Source organism: Microcaecilia unicolor, chromosome 1 (genome assembly GCF_901765095.1).
Source record: "Microcaecilia unicolor chromosome 1, aMicUni1.1, whole genome shotgun sequence".
Taxonomy (NCBI): domain Eukaryota; kingdom Metazoa; phylum Chordata; class Amphibia; order Gymnophiona; family Siphonopidae; genus Microcaecilia; species Microcaecilia unicolor.
The window spans coordinates 42,053,908-42,071,372 of NC_044031.1; the positions used below are offsets into that span (position 1 = coordinate 42,053,908).

At 46.5% G+C, this 17,465-nt stretch overlaps 1 protein-coding gene across 1 annotated transcript in view; it reads left to right on the forward strand.

Annotated features, from left to right (window-relative positions):
* The first annotated feature begins 1,582 nt into the window (after positions 1-1,582).
* Positions 1,583-17,465, forward strand: part of LOC115465743 (zinc finger protein 184-like) — a 34,923-nt gene continuing 19,040 nt past the window's right edge. The window contains exon 1 of the mRNA XM_030196445.1: positions 1,583-1,697. Coding sequence (XP_030052305.1) covers positions 1,674-1,697 — 24 coding nt within the window. The 5' untranslated portion in view covers positions 1,583-1,673. The remainder of the gene's footprint in view (positions 1,698-17,465) is intronic.

Consider the following 17,465-nt stretch of genomic DNA (forward strand, 5'->3'; position numbering starts at 1 on the left):
CCTATTTTCTTGAAAGTCTCACTGGTTCTAAGGTCTACTCTCACATCATCTTAGCCTTTAAATGGTATATTAGAAAATAATTCTAATATATTGTACAATTCTGTAATTTGGAACAATTCAAAATTATTAATTGCCAAATCGATAATAATTGGTAGCTTTGGCAATCCCACCACATTTGGTACTCAGATCAATTGCTAATAAATGTTACATGCAAAACTTTTGGCCAACTCCAAACTGAATTCAACCTTCCAGACTCTGAATTTATTTTATTTATTTGTTACATTTGTACCCCACATTTTCCCACCTATTTGCAGGCTTACATGTAATGTGGCTTACATAATACCGTAAAGGCGTTCGCCAGTCAGTTGATAACAAATACAAGGTTATGTTGTGGTCGAATGAGGTAGTTGTGTGTCAGGTACCATGAGGGTCGGAGGGAGTGAAGATTGTGTATTGTCCAGTACGATCATTGGTTATACTGTGTTGCTGGGTGTGAATTCCTCCACTTCCTACAAATACATCATTCTTTGAAACAACTTTTCAAAAATTATGCTTCCTCCAATAATGAATTCCCACTGGATACTTTTATCTAAAAGATTATCCATTGCTGTCATCGTGCTTCCATCATCTACAAGACCTTCCAACTACATAAAAGAAACTTCAGCCTAGGAACTCAAGAAGTTTGGGAAAAAGACTTGACTGTTCATCTGTTAGACAAAATATGGCAATCATTTTGGGCCTTAGGTCCTAGAGATTCTGTGTCTGCTTCTGTCTATTTTATCACTGCTCACTGGACCCCCCCAGGAAAGGTAAAGCTAGTGGTCAAACTTCTGATCTATGTTGGTCTTGCAACTGGTACACTTTCCCATATGTTATGACTGTGGCAATCTCCGTATTTTCTGCTCAGAGAGACATATGGAATAAAGTTTCAGAAATATTTATCTACTAACATTTCCTTTAAAGCCACAATTTGGAAGTCCTTCATCATACCTGAATTATCTGAAGAATCAGCTAACTTTTTGTTTTACTTTCTAATCTCTTTAGCCATTAAACTTATCGTTAATCACTGGAAAGATAACTCATCTCTTACCTAATGTGGTGGAATAGGGTTATTTTATATAAGAACTATGAATCCAACCTCCGATGTCATAGTTTCCCAAACTGCAGGAAAGTACTGAAAACGAAAGATAATATATTTCTAATTTGCAAAGGTCAGCAGCAAACCACTTTTGAGTCTGTCTGCTAGAACTCCGTCCTTCGTTATACTTCTTAATACTCATGCTTGCTTCTTGTGCTATATTTGGTTACTTTGTTCTTACAATTGCGACACTTATATAAGTCATTCACTTAATGAATGTTATTCATATTTTTAATACCTGAAACTACAATAAAATATTTTAAAGGAAAGGTGTGTGATAGGTTGTCGTGGAAGAGGGTGTGGCATCAGGATCCGTGCGTGTTAGGGGAAGGGACGTGCCGCCAAGAGTTAGGCCATCGCTGATGACGTAACAGGCGGGCGGTAGAACGTGCGCCTAGTGTGGGCGGGACTTCCTGTGTTCGGCGGAGCAGGGAGCACTGCGAGGCCCCCAAGCTCTTTGCTGAGCCTGCACTCAGTTAGCGCCATCAGCGGCGGCGGCCCCGGGCCACAGGGAGCCGGAAGCGGCGGCGGAAAGATGCCGGAGGGAGACGCTGCGCAGGTAGGTGCAAGAGTGTGTGCGTGCCCGCCCGTCACGGAGAGAGCGCGCGACGGGAGCGCTTCCATTTTCTTTAACTTCCTTCTTTTTTTTTCTCTGTCGTCTCCTGTGGCCAGGCCTCTCTTCTCCCAGCACCTCTACCTCTCTGACCACTTTCACTCCAGTTTCTTGTTTCTCTTTTACCACTCACATTGCTCCTTCCTTTCTCTCTAGTAGTCTAGTGGTTAGTGCAGTGGACTTTGATCCTGGGGAACTGAGTTCAATTCCCACTGTAGCTCCTTGTGACTCTGGGCAAGTCACTTAACCCTCCATTGCCCCTGGTACAAAATAAGTACCTGAATATATGTAAACCGCTTTGAATGTAGTTGCTAAGACCTCAGAAAGGCGGTATATCAAGTCCCCTTTCCCTATTTGAGATTCTACATGGAATGTTGCTACTATTGGAGATTCTAGATGGAATGTTGCTACTATTTGAGATTCTACATGGAATGTTGCTATGCCACTAGCAACATTCCATGTAGAAGCCTGCCCTTGCAGATCAGCAACGCTGCCGCGCAGGCTTCTGGTTCTGTGAGTACGTGCAGGACGTCAGACAAACAGAAGCCTGCGCTGCCGCTTTGCTGATCTGCAAGGGCAGGCTTCTACATGGAATGTTGCTAGTGGAGGAGTAGCTTAATGGTTAGTGCAGTGGACTTTGATCTTGGGGAACTGAGTTTGATTCCCACTGCAGCTCCTTGTGACTCTGGGCAAGTCACTTAACCCTCCATTGCCCTTGGTACAAAATAAGTACCTGACTATATGTAAACCGCTTTGAATGCAGTTGCAAAATACTACAGCAAGGCGGTATATCAAGTCCCATTTCCCTTTCCCCTCGTGCTCGAGAGGCTGCAGTGACTTCTCATGCCTTCTCCATCACCACTCTTTTCTCTCTATTTCTTGGTTCTTTGCTCTTCTCCCCCTCTCTCTGTGTGTATGCCATCTCTCAGTGCTGACTGAGTTGGAGCTGCACTGAGAGTTGGCACTTCTGCTTTGCACTAAGCCTGCATGGTCCCTCACTGATGTATGTCTAGGTGAAGTGACCTATGCAACAACACCTTGGGGGCCAGGGGTTTGACGACTGTGATGTTTGAACTGAGTTTTGATGGCCACCAGCATTGTGTGAGCTAATGCTGAGGTTTTGTAAACTGAGTGTATTATAGAGGTTTGGGGATTTTAGTGGCACAACGATAGAATGGAGGGGATGGGGTGCTGGGATGTAGATGGCATTATACAACAGAATGACTGTGCCAGGTGTGCTGTGGCTTTGTGTTGGAGCATGTGCATGGAGTTTAAACTAGAATCATTGGGGATGGGTGAACACAGCCCCCGGAAACTAGGATCAGGAACAGCAAACAGGAAGAACCTCTACATCAAATCATCCAAACTAGCGTAGAGGCAGACCAAAGGATGAATCCAACACTGTAGATAGTGTTTAAAAGATGCTTTATTTCCTGCTTGGACAAAAGGACCTGGCTCGGTCAGTGTTTCAGCGTCACAAAACGTCTGCCTCAGGGGGCATTTCCATTACAATGCTCTGATGACCAGATGAAGTATTTGGGGGCTTATATACCATCTGATATCAAACGCCTGTATGCTTGTAATGTGTTTCCTTTACTGTCCAATACTAAGCAATTGTTACAGCTCCGGGGCGCCTATCCTCTTTCCTTATTAGGCCGCATTTCATTGTTTAATATGATGTTGCATCCTTGCTGGCTGTACCTTTTTCAGATGCTACCATTGTTTCTGAGGAACTGCTGCTTGGAAAGGAGATTCAGCGTTTTTGTGGAGTTCATGGTGGTTTGGGATTATTTATTGTTAGATAGATACCTAACTATAGCTTTCTCCATGCGACATATTTATGACCGGCTGATGGGCATTCTCGGTACTTCTCTCGAAACCTCCTTGGATTCTTCAGTACATATTAGCTGACTTGCACAGCATTCTGGGAGAACTGTTCCAATACTGTATCATAACCCATTCTTAGGTTCTGCCAAGGCGGCATGGCGATGGCTGTGTAAACACCAATCCCTCTCTGCAGCGTCAACACCATATTTGTCCATCTACCACAGTCCTGATTTTTCACCAGGCATTCCTCAGTGTTTGCCCATTGGCTTGCACAGGGTATACAGTATTTAATACAACTTTAAACAAAGAAGGCAAATTAAAGACATTCGATGTTCTACAATAGGAATATAATTTACCTCATACAGACTATTTTGCCTATATTTTTTGTTACATTTGTACCCCGCGCTTTCCCACTCATGGCAGGCTGAATGCGGCTTACAGGTACTTATTTGTACCTGGGGCAATGGAGGGGTAAGTGACTTGCCCAGAGTCACAAGGAGGTGCCTGTGCCTGAAGTGGGAATCGAACTCAGTTCCCCAGGACCAAAGTCCCCCACCCTAACCACAAGGCCACTCCTCCACACAGTTGCTCCATTCAGTTGCTGCGTTAAGTTTCTGAACTGGGATGGAGAAATCTAAGTCAGGATCTCCAAGATATTTTAAACACAACCTTACTTTGCGATCACAGAACTTAGTGCCCTTATGATATCATCGCTATGTTTTAAATGCAATAGAAGACTTGGACTATAACTAGTTGGCAGCGGCTTGCAGGCTTATTTTCAAAAGAAGGGCACCCATCTTTCGACACAAATCGGGAGATGGGCGTCCTTCTCTCAGGGTTGCCCAAATTGGCATAATCGAAAGCCGATTTTGGGCGTCCCCAACTGCTTTCCATCGCGGGGACGACGAAAGTTCCCGGGGGGGGGGGGGGGGGCATGTCGGAGGTGTAGCGAAGGCGGGACTTGGGCGTGCCTAACAGATGGGCGTCCTTGAACTATAATGGAAAAAAGAAGGGCGTCCCTGACATGCACTTGGGCGATTTTACTTGGTCCATTTTTTTCTTACGACCAAGCCTCAAAAAGGTGCCCAAACTGACCGGATGACCACCAGAGGGAATCGGGGATGACCTCCCGTGACTTCCCAGTGGTCACTAACCACCTCCTACCCCGAAAAAAACTTTTTTTGCCAGCCTGAAATGTCATACTCAGGTCCATCGCAACAGTATGCAGGTCACTGGGGGGGGGGGGGGGGGGAGTGGTATGTGTGTGTCAACTGAGGCATAGAAGGTGTGGACGTCCTTCTTTCAAACATTTTGGACCTTCTGAACTGCCCCCCCTCCACAGGGACTGCCAGATTTGAAGGGAGTGGAGTGGAGGAGTGGCCTAGTGGTTAGAGCACTGGTCTTGCAATCCAGAAGTGGCCAGTTCAAATCCCACTGCTGCTACTTGTGATCCAAAATCCAAATAAATAAAGGTTGTCGGAGGCACAGCAAAGGCATGGACATCCTTGGATGTTTATTATTTATTGCATTTGTATCCCACATTTTCCCACCTATTTGCAGGCTCAATGTGGCTTACATAGTTTTGTTATGACATTGTCATTCCAGGATATCAGATACAATTAGTGATGTGCAGAGATTAAGTAAGGGAAGAAAGAAGGAAGTGATTAGGGGGTAAGTATAGAAGGTGGACTTTCAGAACTGGGTGGGTTGGTGAAGTGGATTGGTGAGGCTATAGGTTCTCTTTATAGGCCTTGTTTGAAGAAATATGGCTTCAGAGATTTCTGTGAGGCGGACAGAGGCAGGGACAGAGGCATAGCGAAGGACGTCCTTCACCCATACTCCTAAAAAAAAAAAAAAAAAAGAAGACATCCCTGACAAGCACTTGAACGTTTTCACATGGATTTGTATTTTTCTAAGGTTGTAGATGGCAATTTATTTAAGGTTGTAGACGGCTATTATACATGCAGCTTGTCTTTGGCATGCGCAGAGCAGCCAAGTATAATGCTTGGCTGCTCTGCACTGGCTTCCCCTCCTTAGGAAGGAAATCGTGTGCAAATGAGCTAACAGTGAGCAGCTCATTTGCATACGATTTCTTCCTTGCATGCCCGTTCCTTTCCTAATGGCTAAGGGATTGGTAAGGGAAGGGCTTTTTCTGTTCAGTTAGTGCATCAGTCCACTGCAGTGCCCCCTACGGTGCCTGGTTGATGTCCTGACATGTCAGGGGGACCAGTCTACTACGAATGCTGGCTCCTTCCACGACCAAATGACTTGGATTTGGTCATTTTTGAGATGGGCGTCCTCGGTTTCCATTATTGCCGAAAACCGGGGACGACTATCTCTAAGGTCGACCATCTCAACATTTAGGTCGACCCCGACCGTATTATCTAAGTGAAAGATGGACGCCCATCTTGTTTTCGATAATATTTATTTATTGCATTTGCATCCCACATTTTCCCACCTATTTGCATGCTCAATGTGGCTTACAGAGTCCTGTTATGGCTTTGTCATTCCAGGATGTCAGATACAATTAGTGATGTGAAAATATTAAGTAAGGATTACCCCACCCCTTTGCGGGGACGTCCTGCGAGGACACCCTCAGGAAAACTTGGGCACCCCCCCCCCCCCACCCCCCTCGTTCGATTATGCCCCTCTTGGTCTGCCGAATTGGTGGCGACTGTCACTTCAGAACAAATAACAGTTTACTAGGAGTACAGTAGTTATTACCATCAGTGAGACTTTGAGAAATACAATATACATTTGTTCTTCATTTATACATTTCCCCTGCCAGAGCGCTTCGGGCCACCTTCGGACTTCCGGGGACATGTCCTAAATGTGATCAGGGTCTTGCAACTCTAAGACACGTGTTCTGGAAGTGGAAGCACATTTTCCATTTGTGGTCTCAAATTCTATCATTCATTTCCTCACAATGGGCACAGAAGATCTCGGTGTCACCAATGATGCTAATTATTCACTGCCATCTCCATTAGGGCTCCTTGCTTTTCTTAAAAGGGCTACTTTAACTGGAAAAAAAGTCATTTTGTTAAGCTGGCGAGAGCCTTCGGCTCCGATGCTTGCTATGTGACGTAGACTCATGATAAACTTATTGAAGATGGAATGATTTGCTGTTGGTGACATATCTTCAGTTAAAGGTCAAAGCTTTCAACAGATCTATGAGCGATTCAGGGACACATTGCAACCAACTACACATAGCAGAATTCTCAGTCAAACTTATTTATTTATTACATTTGTACCCCGCGCTTTCCCACACATGGCAGGCTTACATAGCAACAATATAAACAATTGCAAAGTCGTACAAAGAATTTACAGTTTGGTAAACGCAAAACAATGGGGTTAACAGAAAGTAAGTTTAAACGTATGAGGAATTGGGTTCAAAGGAAATGAGCGTTGGGAGGTAGGCGTAGAAAGATGGAAAGGAATGGACATGGGTTAGCAAAAAGGATAATGGGGAACATGGTCAGAATATAACTATTGTCAAGAAGAATCATATGGGCAAGTTTTGGTTAGGTTGGATCGTTAGGGTAGGCTATCTTGAAGAGATGGGTCTTCAGTGCTTTTCTGAAGGGCAGAAGGCCGTTAATGGTACGGATAGATCTTGGTAGGGCATTCCAAAGCTGGCTACCTAAAAAGGAAAAATTGAATGCGTAGAAGGATTTGTACTTGATACCTTTGCAGTTGGGGAGTTGTAGGTTAAGGTAAGTATGGGAAGACGTCAAACTGTTCCTGGTTGGGAGGTCAATAAGGTGATTCATGTAGGTGGGAGCTTCTCTGTGTAATATCCTGTAAATCATTGTGTGGACTTTAGCCTGGAACCTTGCTAGAGAAAGTCTAGAAAATCATGATTTGCAGTCAGAGGCCTTACCAAACTCTGATAGTGGGGAGGGGGGAAACCTCTGGAGTTTGGAATGGGAGTGTGTGAAGATGATTCCCCTCCCCCCAATAGAAGCATGGTTGCAGCACAGATTTTGTTACATTTGTACCCCACACTTTCCCACTCATGGCAGGCTCAATGCGGCTTACATGGGGCAATGGAGGGTTAAGTGACTTGCCCAGAGTCACAAGGAGCTGCCTGTGCCAGGAATTGAACTCAGTTCCCCAGGACCAAAGTCCACCACCCTAACCACTAGGCCACTCCTCCACTCCATACCAGCAAAACTGACATTTAAACACATATGAACCAAAGGACGCCCATCTCAATTACATATTCTTCCTCACCTCCATTTAATAATACTTAGCTTTTAGGCCATCTGAGAATAAATTGTACAGACCTACAATTCCATGCAAATATACTGAAAAAAATTACAAATCCTCTTCCCAACAAAAATTCAGAAGCTATTTCCAGGATCCCCCTCCCCCCCACCCCCATCCAAAAACAGCAATTCCTTATGATTATTACATGAGATTCCTGTTTTCATAGTGTCTCTTGAGTAAGAAATAAAAAGCTCTTCCTGTTACTGCTCTCTGACTTCCAGCCCTGATACCCCTCCCTGTATTGCACAGTGAAGGGGAAGGGTGACTTTAAAAAGACAAAAGAAAATATGGAATAGAGCGTTCGTTATGGGATGGTCGGGCTAATAACTGCTTTGACTTTCGTCACATATGAAGCTGGTATTTTGTGTGTGATGTCATATTGCACACAAGATTTTGTCTGCTTAAGCTGTACATGTGGCAACATCTTATATGTAGTAAGAGTTACTGAGCGTGATTCCTGTTGAATCCCTGTGAAATGTCAATCACTTTGACATTGGTGTTTTGTAATCTCTTTGGCTGTCCAAAAGTGCCATTCCAGTACTCGTGGCAATGATTGTTTATCCAAAGCAGTTCAGAGGTGGGGAGAAATGTCAAGCTAGTTGAATGACCTAATTGGCTAGATAAACCCAGGTCTGTTAGAAGCCCACATTCCTACATCCGATTAGCTTGCCTTCTATCAGCAGGTCATGCCTTTGTCTGTCAGGGGCTAATGTTTTACAATAATAAATCCTCCCCCAAATTTCTGTGTCGTTCAGATCTCTGAGTGAATTGGCTTGTGCTTGCTTCGGTTAAGCTAATGATTAGAGGTCAAAGTTTTCTCTCACCCCCACCCAGTACGTACAAGATAACAAGGATATGAAGTTCTGGCGTGTTCGCTCTCCAGATATGTCATCTGTGGCAGCCAGCTGTAGAAAGTACCCTTCCCTTCACTGTGCAATACAGGGAGGGAGTAATCAGGGCTGGGAAGTCAGAGAGCAGTACAGGAAGAGCTTTTTTACCCAAGAGACACTATGAAAACAGGAATCTCATGTAATACTCATAAGGAATTGTTTTTGGATGGGGGTGTGTGTGGGGGGGGGGGGGAATCCTGGAAATAGCTTCTGAATTTTTGTTGGGAGAGGATTGTAATGTTTCAGTATATTTGCATAGAATTGTAGATCTGTACAATTTATTCTATTACTGCTACTTAACATTTCTAGAGCGCTACTAGGGTTACGCAGCGCTGTGCAGTTTAACAAAGAAGGACAAAGGAGCTTACAATCTAAGGACGAAATGTCAAGTGGGGCAGTCTAGATTTCCTGAATAGAGGTATAGTAGTTAGGTGCCAAAGGCGACATTGAAGAGGTGGGCTTTGAGCAAGGATTGAAGATGGGCAGGGAGGGGGCCTGGCGTAGGGCTCAGGGAGTTATTTCAGGCGTGGGTTGAGGGCGAGGCAGAAAGGGCGGAGCCTGGAGTTGGCGGTTGGTGGAGAAGGGTACTGAAAGGAGGGATTTGTCTTGAGAGCGGAGGTTTGCGGGTAGGAACGTAAGGGGAGATGAGGGTAGAGAGGTAAGGAGGGGCTGCAGATCAGGTGCATTTGTAGGTTAGTAGGAGAAGCTTGAACCTGTATGCGGTACTGATTGGAAGCCCGTGAAGTGACTTGAGGAGAGGGGTGATATGAGTATATCGGTCCAGTGGAAGAAAAGACGTGCAGCAGAGTTCTGAACGGACTGAAGGGGGGGGGGGGGGGGGATAGATGGCTAAGTGGGAGGCCAGTGAGGAGTAGTTGCAGTAGTCCAAGGCGAGAGGTAATGAGAGAGTGGATGAGAGTTCGGGTGGTGTGCTCAGAGAGGAAAGGGCGAATTTGCTATGTTATAGAGGAAGAAGCAACAGGTTCTTGGTTATGCTGCTGGATTTATTTATTCTCAGATGGCCTAAAAGCTAAGTATTATTAACGGAGGTGAGGAAGAATGTGTAATGAGATGGGTGTCCTTTGGTTCATAACTTGTGTTTTAAATGTCAGTTTTGCTGGTATCATGCTGTCCAGTGCCAGGGTGTCATTTCATTTCTCCGAGGACAAGCAGGCTTATAAATTGCAACAAGGTGGGTGACGCCGATCCACATCACATAGTCCGGAATTTAGCAAAGCTAAATGAGAGCTTTGTGGAGCATGAGACGTGCGAGTGCGAGTGCCTTCCTGCCCGCCGCAAGAACACGATCTTCTCGGTTTTTTTTTCTGTGTGAGGAGAGGGGCTGTTTCCGTTACCATCTCCTCACGTCACTTGGTCTTAGAGAGCTTTTTTTTTGTGCCTTCGACTATTTTTATTGTGTTCCTTTTGGAACCTCCGTCTTTTATTTCCTTTAATTTTTATTGAATTTTTGCCTGGTTTTTAAGTTTTATTTGTTTCCGTCATCAGGCCACTTTTAGGCCTTGAATTCGGTCAGGAACTTTCCCTTTCTTTTTCTGTTCCTTACCCCTTTTTTTCAGGCACCATCACGTTGTTTAATTAGCTGAAAAAGTATTTCTGTCCATGTCCACGAAGATTCCCAGAGGTTTCAAGTGCTGTACCTGGTCAATTGGATAATCTTGGAAAAGAAACTCATTCTTGGTGGTCAACAGTGTCTTGGGCCAGACCATAGCTCCGCTGTGTTCTCTGACTTCACATGAAGAAGAGGACCCAGGTTTCGAGAGAGGACTTTGGAGCCAAGTCCGGTTCCTTGACGTCTTCATCGACATACTACTATTACTATTTAAAAATTTCTAAAGCGCTACTAGGGTTACGCAGCGCCGTACATTTAACATAGGACAGTCCCTGCTCAAAGAGCTTATAATCTAAGCATCACACTGCATCAGGAGCATCAGTAAGCATGGCACTGGGAGCAGTGAAGCATCGAGTGGACCTCCACTTGCCTCGAGGCCTCCTGCTATGCAGGGCCCCCAGGACTGTCCATCGTTGGACCCGACCCCGAGGCAACGTGTGGATTCCAAGTCGTCCTCGTCGGTACCAAGGAGCCTTGATGACACGCTTCGGGCAAAGGCCAAGAAGCATAGTTATCGGTCACCCTCAACACATGGTGCTGGGAGCTCCAGGGCATCGAAGGATTTAGCACCCAAGAAGCATCAATGCCAGGAGGACCACTCCCCCTCCATATAGGAGGTGCCAATGTGCCTGTCTCCTAACAGCCAAGATCTAGCTCCCGCGTTGACCCCAGTGCTTCTATGACCGCATCAGCTGGCACCCCAGCTTTTCCCAGTGTTGGCCCTCAATGAGCACATCCGGGCCTTGCTCCCTGAGCTACTAGATGGCCTCATGCAACGGTGTGCATTGGCATTGAGGGTGCTTGTGTCTACCCTGCCTCCCATTGTGGCCCCGCTTGTGCCCTCAGCCTGCGAATATGGCCTCCGGTGTTGACTGTCACCCAAGCGAGCACTATGATGTCAGTGGAGGAAGCTTTCCCAGAGTCGAGGCAGGAGTTCACTTCTCAACGCTGTTCTTGAGGACATGGTTCCTTGGCCATTCGTCTTCACACTCCCATCAGGAGGTATTCTGTGACACTGAAGAGGAGCACTCATTGGATTCAGAGGAGGATCTAAGGTACTTTGCCTCGGAAGAGTCCTATAGGATTCCCTCCGAACCCTTCCCCTCCACCTGAAGGAGAGAGTGCTCCTCTGAGAGCCTTTCATTTCCATCTTTTTTTAAAGGAAATGGCTGATGCCATTCCATTTCCTTGGAAGTGGAGGTTGAGCCCAGGGCCAAGATGCTTGAGGTCCTGAACTGCATCTCCTCCTAAGGAGGCTGTAACTGCACCTCTGCACGAGGTACTCAAGGAAATCCTCGTCAGGAGCTGGGCATCCCCTCTGTCGGTCCCTGTCATGCTCAAGAAGATTGACACCCAGTATCGGCTGCATAATGCGCCTGGTTTTGGTAGTTGTCTCACAATTCCATGGTGGTGAACTATGCCTCAGCGCCCTCAGGTAGAGAAGCTACAACCTGGACTCTTTTTGGGAGACTTCAGTGCTTATTTCCAGCTCTTCATGAGTGTCTACTTGAGAAACTCGATTCGCCAGCTGTCAGACTTGATTGAGATACTCCCTTTGGAGTAGGCCGAGCCTTTTCGCCAGTTGGTCAAGCAGCAAAAGGTGTGTCGAAAGTTCTTGGCCAGGGACACATGACACTTTTGATGTGGCATCCAGGATATCTGCTCAAAGTATAGCAATGTGCAGACTCTCATGGCTGTGTGTTATTGACTTGGAACATTCTGTTCAGCAGAGGTTGGCCAATGCCCCATGCCGGGGAGACAAACTTTTTGGAGAGAAGGTTGAGGAGGTCTCTGACCAAATCAACAATATCTCTTCTCTCTCCCACTGAGCGCCTTCTGCATTAACCTCTTCAGCTAGGAGGACTTTTAGCAAGCCAAGGATGAGTTCTATTACTACCCTAGGCATAGGTACAACCCTTTGGCTTGCTAGCCTACTTAGGCTCAACTCCAGCACGCTTTTCATGTTAACAGCATGCGCCTAGGCCCCTGCTGCTCCCCAGTCAAAGCAAGAGACGAGCTTTTTACTAGCTCCCGCAGAGCATAGCTGCAGTAAAAGTGTCTGTCCTGGACAACTTGCCGGGGGGGGGGGGGGGGGGGCGGCTAACATTTTTTCACTGAAGGTGGCCTCTTAGAACCCCCAATTGGTGGGTTCTTCAAATAGTCTGTCTCGGATATACCCTTAATTGGCACCTCCAAATTGCCCACCGAGAGCTCATTCAGCTCTCAGCACAGGCAGGTACTTGCAGAGGAACTCTTCCCTTCTGAAGGCTCATGCGGTGGAACCCGTTCAAGAGGGGAAGAAGGCGAGGATTCTGTTCCAGGTACTTCCATGTTGAAAACAAATAGGGGGGGGGATGCGTCGCATCCTAGACCTAAGGGCCCTGAACAAATTCCTAGTCTGAGAAATGTTCAGGATGGTTTCCCTGGGCACCCTTCACCCAATGATTCAGGAAAACTATTGTCTATGCTCTCTGGACTTAAAGGATGCATATACTCACATCCCGATACTTCCAGCCCACAAGAAGTATCTTCAATTTTTGTCTGGGAACACATTGCCTTCAGTACCACATGTTGCCTTTTGACCTTGTGTCAGCTCCTAGGGTCTTCACAATATGTCTAGTGGTAGTTGCAGCATCGTTACGCAGACTGTGAGTCCGTGTGTTCCCATATGTCAACAATTGGCTGGTGGTGAGCACCTTGGAGGATGGTGCTCAGGAATCCATGCGGATGACTATTCAGGTGCTCGAGCTACTAGGGTTCATCATCCTCACTTTAATATTCCCTTATCTCTTATATGCTCTCATCTCCAGGAGGTAGGCTCAAACCTTCGACGTGTCAAGCAGGGCTCCTATAAACTCCAATCGCTGGACACAGTGGAGATGGGATTTGCAGTAGTTTCTAATACTAATTATCATTTCTATAGCGCTACTAGACATATGCAGCGCTGTACACTTGAACATGAAGAGACAGTCCCTGCTCGACAGAGCTTACAATCTAATTAGGACATTAGATTGTAAGCTCTGTCGAGCAGGGACTGTCTCTTCATGTTCAAGTGTACAGCGCTGCATATGTCTAGTAGCGCTATAGAAATGATAATTAGTATTAGAAACTACTGCAAATCCCATCTCCACTGTGTCCAGCGATTGGAGTTTATAGGAGCCCTGCTTGACACGTCGAAGGTTTGAGCCTACCTCCTGGAGACGAGAGCATATAACCTTGTCTCACTCGTGTTCAAGGTTTGTGCCTCTCAGCAGGTCACAGCTCGGCAGATGTTGAGATTGTTGGGCCACATGGCTTCCACAGTGTACGTTACACTCATGACACATCTTCACACGAGATCAGCTCAATGGACTCTAGCTTTTCGGTGGTATCGAGCTACAGGGAGTCTAGAAGATGTCATCTAAGTGTCTCCAGAGCTTGTTTACTCTCTTTAATGGTGGACCATTCAATCCTATTTGACTCTGGGACTTCCGTTTCAAATTCGTCACAAAAAGTGCTGATGATGGATGCATCTCTCCTGGGATGGGAGGGGTCGCTCATGTAGATAGACTTAATACTCAGGGAGCCGGTTCTCCCCAGGAAACAATCTTCAGATCAGTCTCCTGGAGCTTCGGGCATTCTGGAATGCTCTAAAGGCTTTCAGAGATTGGCTATCGCACCAAATTGTTCTCATCCAAACAGATAATTGGGTTGCAATGTATTACACCAACAAACAGGGAGGCACTGGATCACACCCTCTGTGTCAGGAAGCCATCCAGGTGTGACACTGGGCTCGCCAACATTGCACGTTTCTTCAAGCCACTTATCTGGCGGGCAATACCCTGTCCAACAGAGTGAGCAGAATAATGCAACTGCATGAGCGGTCTCTCCACATGGGTAATGTCCGCAAGATCTTCCAAGCATGGGGCACCTCCTTGGTGGATGTTTTTGCCACTCAAATCAACCACAAGGTCCATCGGTTCTGTTCCAGGCTTCATGCCCACGACGATTAGCATCAGATGCCTTCCTCCTCAATTGGGGGACAGGTCTTCTGTATGCATATCCTCCAATAACTAGTTGGAAAAGCTTTGTTGAAACTCAAGCAAGAGCACGTAACCATGATTCTTATTGTGCCGTATTGGCCTTGGCAGGTATGGTTCTCTCTTTTTCTGGAATTATCCTCCGAAGAATGTGGAAATTGGAGTGTTTTCCAACCCTCATCATTCAGAACAAGGAGTCACTTCTACATCCCAACCTCCAGTCTCTGGTTCTCACAGCTTGGATGTTGAGAGCCTAGAATTCGCTTCCTTGGGACTTTTTTGAGGGTGTCTCCCGAGTCTTTCTGGCTTCCAGGAAAAATTCCACTAAGAGGTGTTGCCTTTTAAATGGAGGAGGTTTGCCATTAGTTGTGGGAGCAAGGCCCTAGATCCCCTTGCCTTACACAGACCCTGCTTGAATATCTTCTACACTTATCTGAGTCTGGTCTCAAGACCAACCCCGTAAGGGTTCACCTTGGTCAATTAGTGCTTATTATCAGCGAGTAGAAGGTAAGCCTATTTCTGGACCGCCTTTAGATGTTTGCTTCGTGAGAGGTGTGCTTTTGTCAAAGCCCCCTGTCAAACCTCCACCAGAGTCATGGGATCTCAACTTCGTTCTCGCCCAGCTGTTGAAAGCTCCTTTTGAGCCACTGAATTCCTGCCATCTGAAGTACTTGACCTGGCAGGTGATTTTCTTGGTGGCTGTTACTTCAGCTTGTAGAATCGGTGAGCTTCAAGCCTTAGTGGTGGATTCACCTTGTACTAAGTTTCATCACAACAGAGTATTCTCCGCAAGCACTCTAAGTTCCTTCCGAAAGTAGTTGCTAGTTCCATCTGAACCAGTTGATTGTCTTGCCAACATTCTTTCCCCGTCCTCATTCCCATCCTGGCGAAAGTAGCTTGCACACCTTGGATTGCAAGAAAGCATTGGCCTATTACATGGAGTGGACAAGGCCCACAGACATTCCGCCCAGCTTTTTGTTTCTTTTGATCCCAACAGGATGGGGGTTGCCATCGGGAAACGCACCATTTCTATTTGGATAGCATATTGCATTTCCTTCACTTATGCCCAAGCTGGGCTGGCCTTGGAGGGTCATGTCATGGCTAATGTCAGAGCCATGGGTGCGTCAGCCCACTTGCAGAAATTTGCAAGGCTGCAACATGGTCTTCATTCCACACATTCACATCTCATTACTGTCTTGAACAGTATACCAGATGTGACAGTTGGTTCGGGCAGACAGTGTTGCAGAATCTATTCGGGGTCTAGAATCCAACTCCACTCTCCTAGGCTCATTTTGTTCTGTTCCAGGCTGCACTCTCATTCAGTTTGTATATAGTTTCAAGTTAATCTATGTTATGTCCTTACTGTTACGAGGCCCAATTGACCGATGTTTGTTGTTTTTGGTGAGCCTTGATGCTAGGGATTCCCCACGTGAGAATTATAAGCCTGCTTGTTCTCGGAGAAAGCGCAGACAGTTACCTGTAGCAGGTGTTCTCAGAGGACAGCAGGCTTTATATTCTCAGGATCCCTCCCACATCCCCTTGGAGTTGTCGCCGTTGTTCTTTTTACTTTGTTTTTTGCTGTAGTATTAAACTGAGGAGACCATGTTTTCGCGGCGGGCAGGAAGGCACTCGCGCATGCACAGTGGTGTGCATCTCGCACTCCACAAAGCTCTCAGTTTTAGTAAATTCTGGACTGGGTGACACGGATCAGCATCACCCACTTGTGAGAATATAAAGCCTGCTGTCCTCGGAGAACACCTGCTACAGGAAAGTACCTGTTCTTTCTGGTAAATTTTATCAGTATGACAGCTTCCCAGGGAGCCATGGGGAACAACAGGAAGTTAACCGTAGGGCCTTCCAACTTCTACATGGTAACATAATAGATGATGGCAGATAAAGACCTATGTGGTCCATCCAGTCTGCCCAACATGATAAACTCATTGTATAAGTTATGATGTAATACTACCGTATTTTTCGGACTATAAGACGCACTTTCCCCCCCCCCCCAAATTTGGGAGGAAAATGGGGGGTGCGTCTTATAGTCCGAAGGTAGAGATTTAGCAGGCTGCCTGCCCTCCCGCCCTCCCTCCGAGTTCGGGATCGCCCTCCCTAGGGTTACCCCCCCCCACCCCCCCCCCGTCACCACCTCTCCCCTTACGCGATCTTCCCTGGTGGTCTAGTGATGTCGGGGCAGGAAAGAGCCCCCTCTTTCCTGGCCAGCGTGCTGCTCTGCATCCTCCTGTATGCTGCCTGTGACGGTCTCGGCGAGATTCAAAATGGCCGCCGAGAATTGAAGTGGCCTCGCGAGACTTCAATTCTCGGTGGCCATTTTGAATCTCGCCGAGACCGTCACAGGCAGCATACAAGAGGATGCAGAGCAGCGCGGTGGGCAGGAAAGAGGGGACTCTTTCCTGCCCCGACGTCACTAGACCACCAGGGAAGATCGCGTGAGTAAGGGGAGAGGTGGTGACAGGGCCGGGGGGAGGGGAGGTAACCCTAGGGAGGGCGATCCCGAACTTTGGAGGGAGGGATTCGGACAAGACGCACCGGAGCACCTAGGTTTTAGAGGAGGGAAAAAGTGCGTCTTATAGTCCCTCCTCTAAAACCTAGGTGCGTCTTATGGTCCGGTGCGTCTTATAGTCCGAAAAATACGGTATATACTTATGTTGATTTGTCCTTGGAATTCCCAGGGCACAGACTGTAAAAGTCCTGGCACTGGCCTTGCTCTCCAATTACTGAAGTTGAATCTGTCCATCCGTGATCAGGCACAGACAGTAGAAGTCTGCCCAGCACTGGCTTCGCTTCCCAATTATTGGTATTTTGCCACCTAATTACCATTAAGCTTCTATGCCTTCTATACAGGATTCCTTTGTGTTTACCCACGCATTGTTGAATCTCGTTACTGTTTTCATCTCCATCACCTCCTGCGGGATGGCATTCCAGGTATTTACCGCCCTTGCTATGAAAAAGTACTCTAGTTCTACCACCTTTCCATCTCTGGAAAAGGTTTGTTTGTATATTAATACATTTCAAATATTTGAATGTCTGAATCATACTGCCCCTGTCTCTCCTTTCCTTC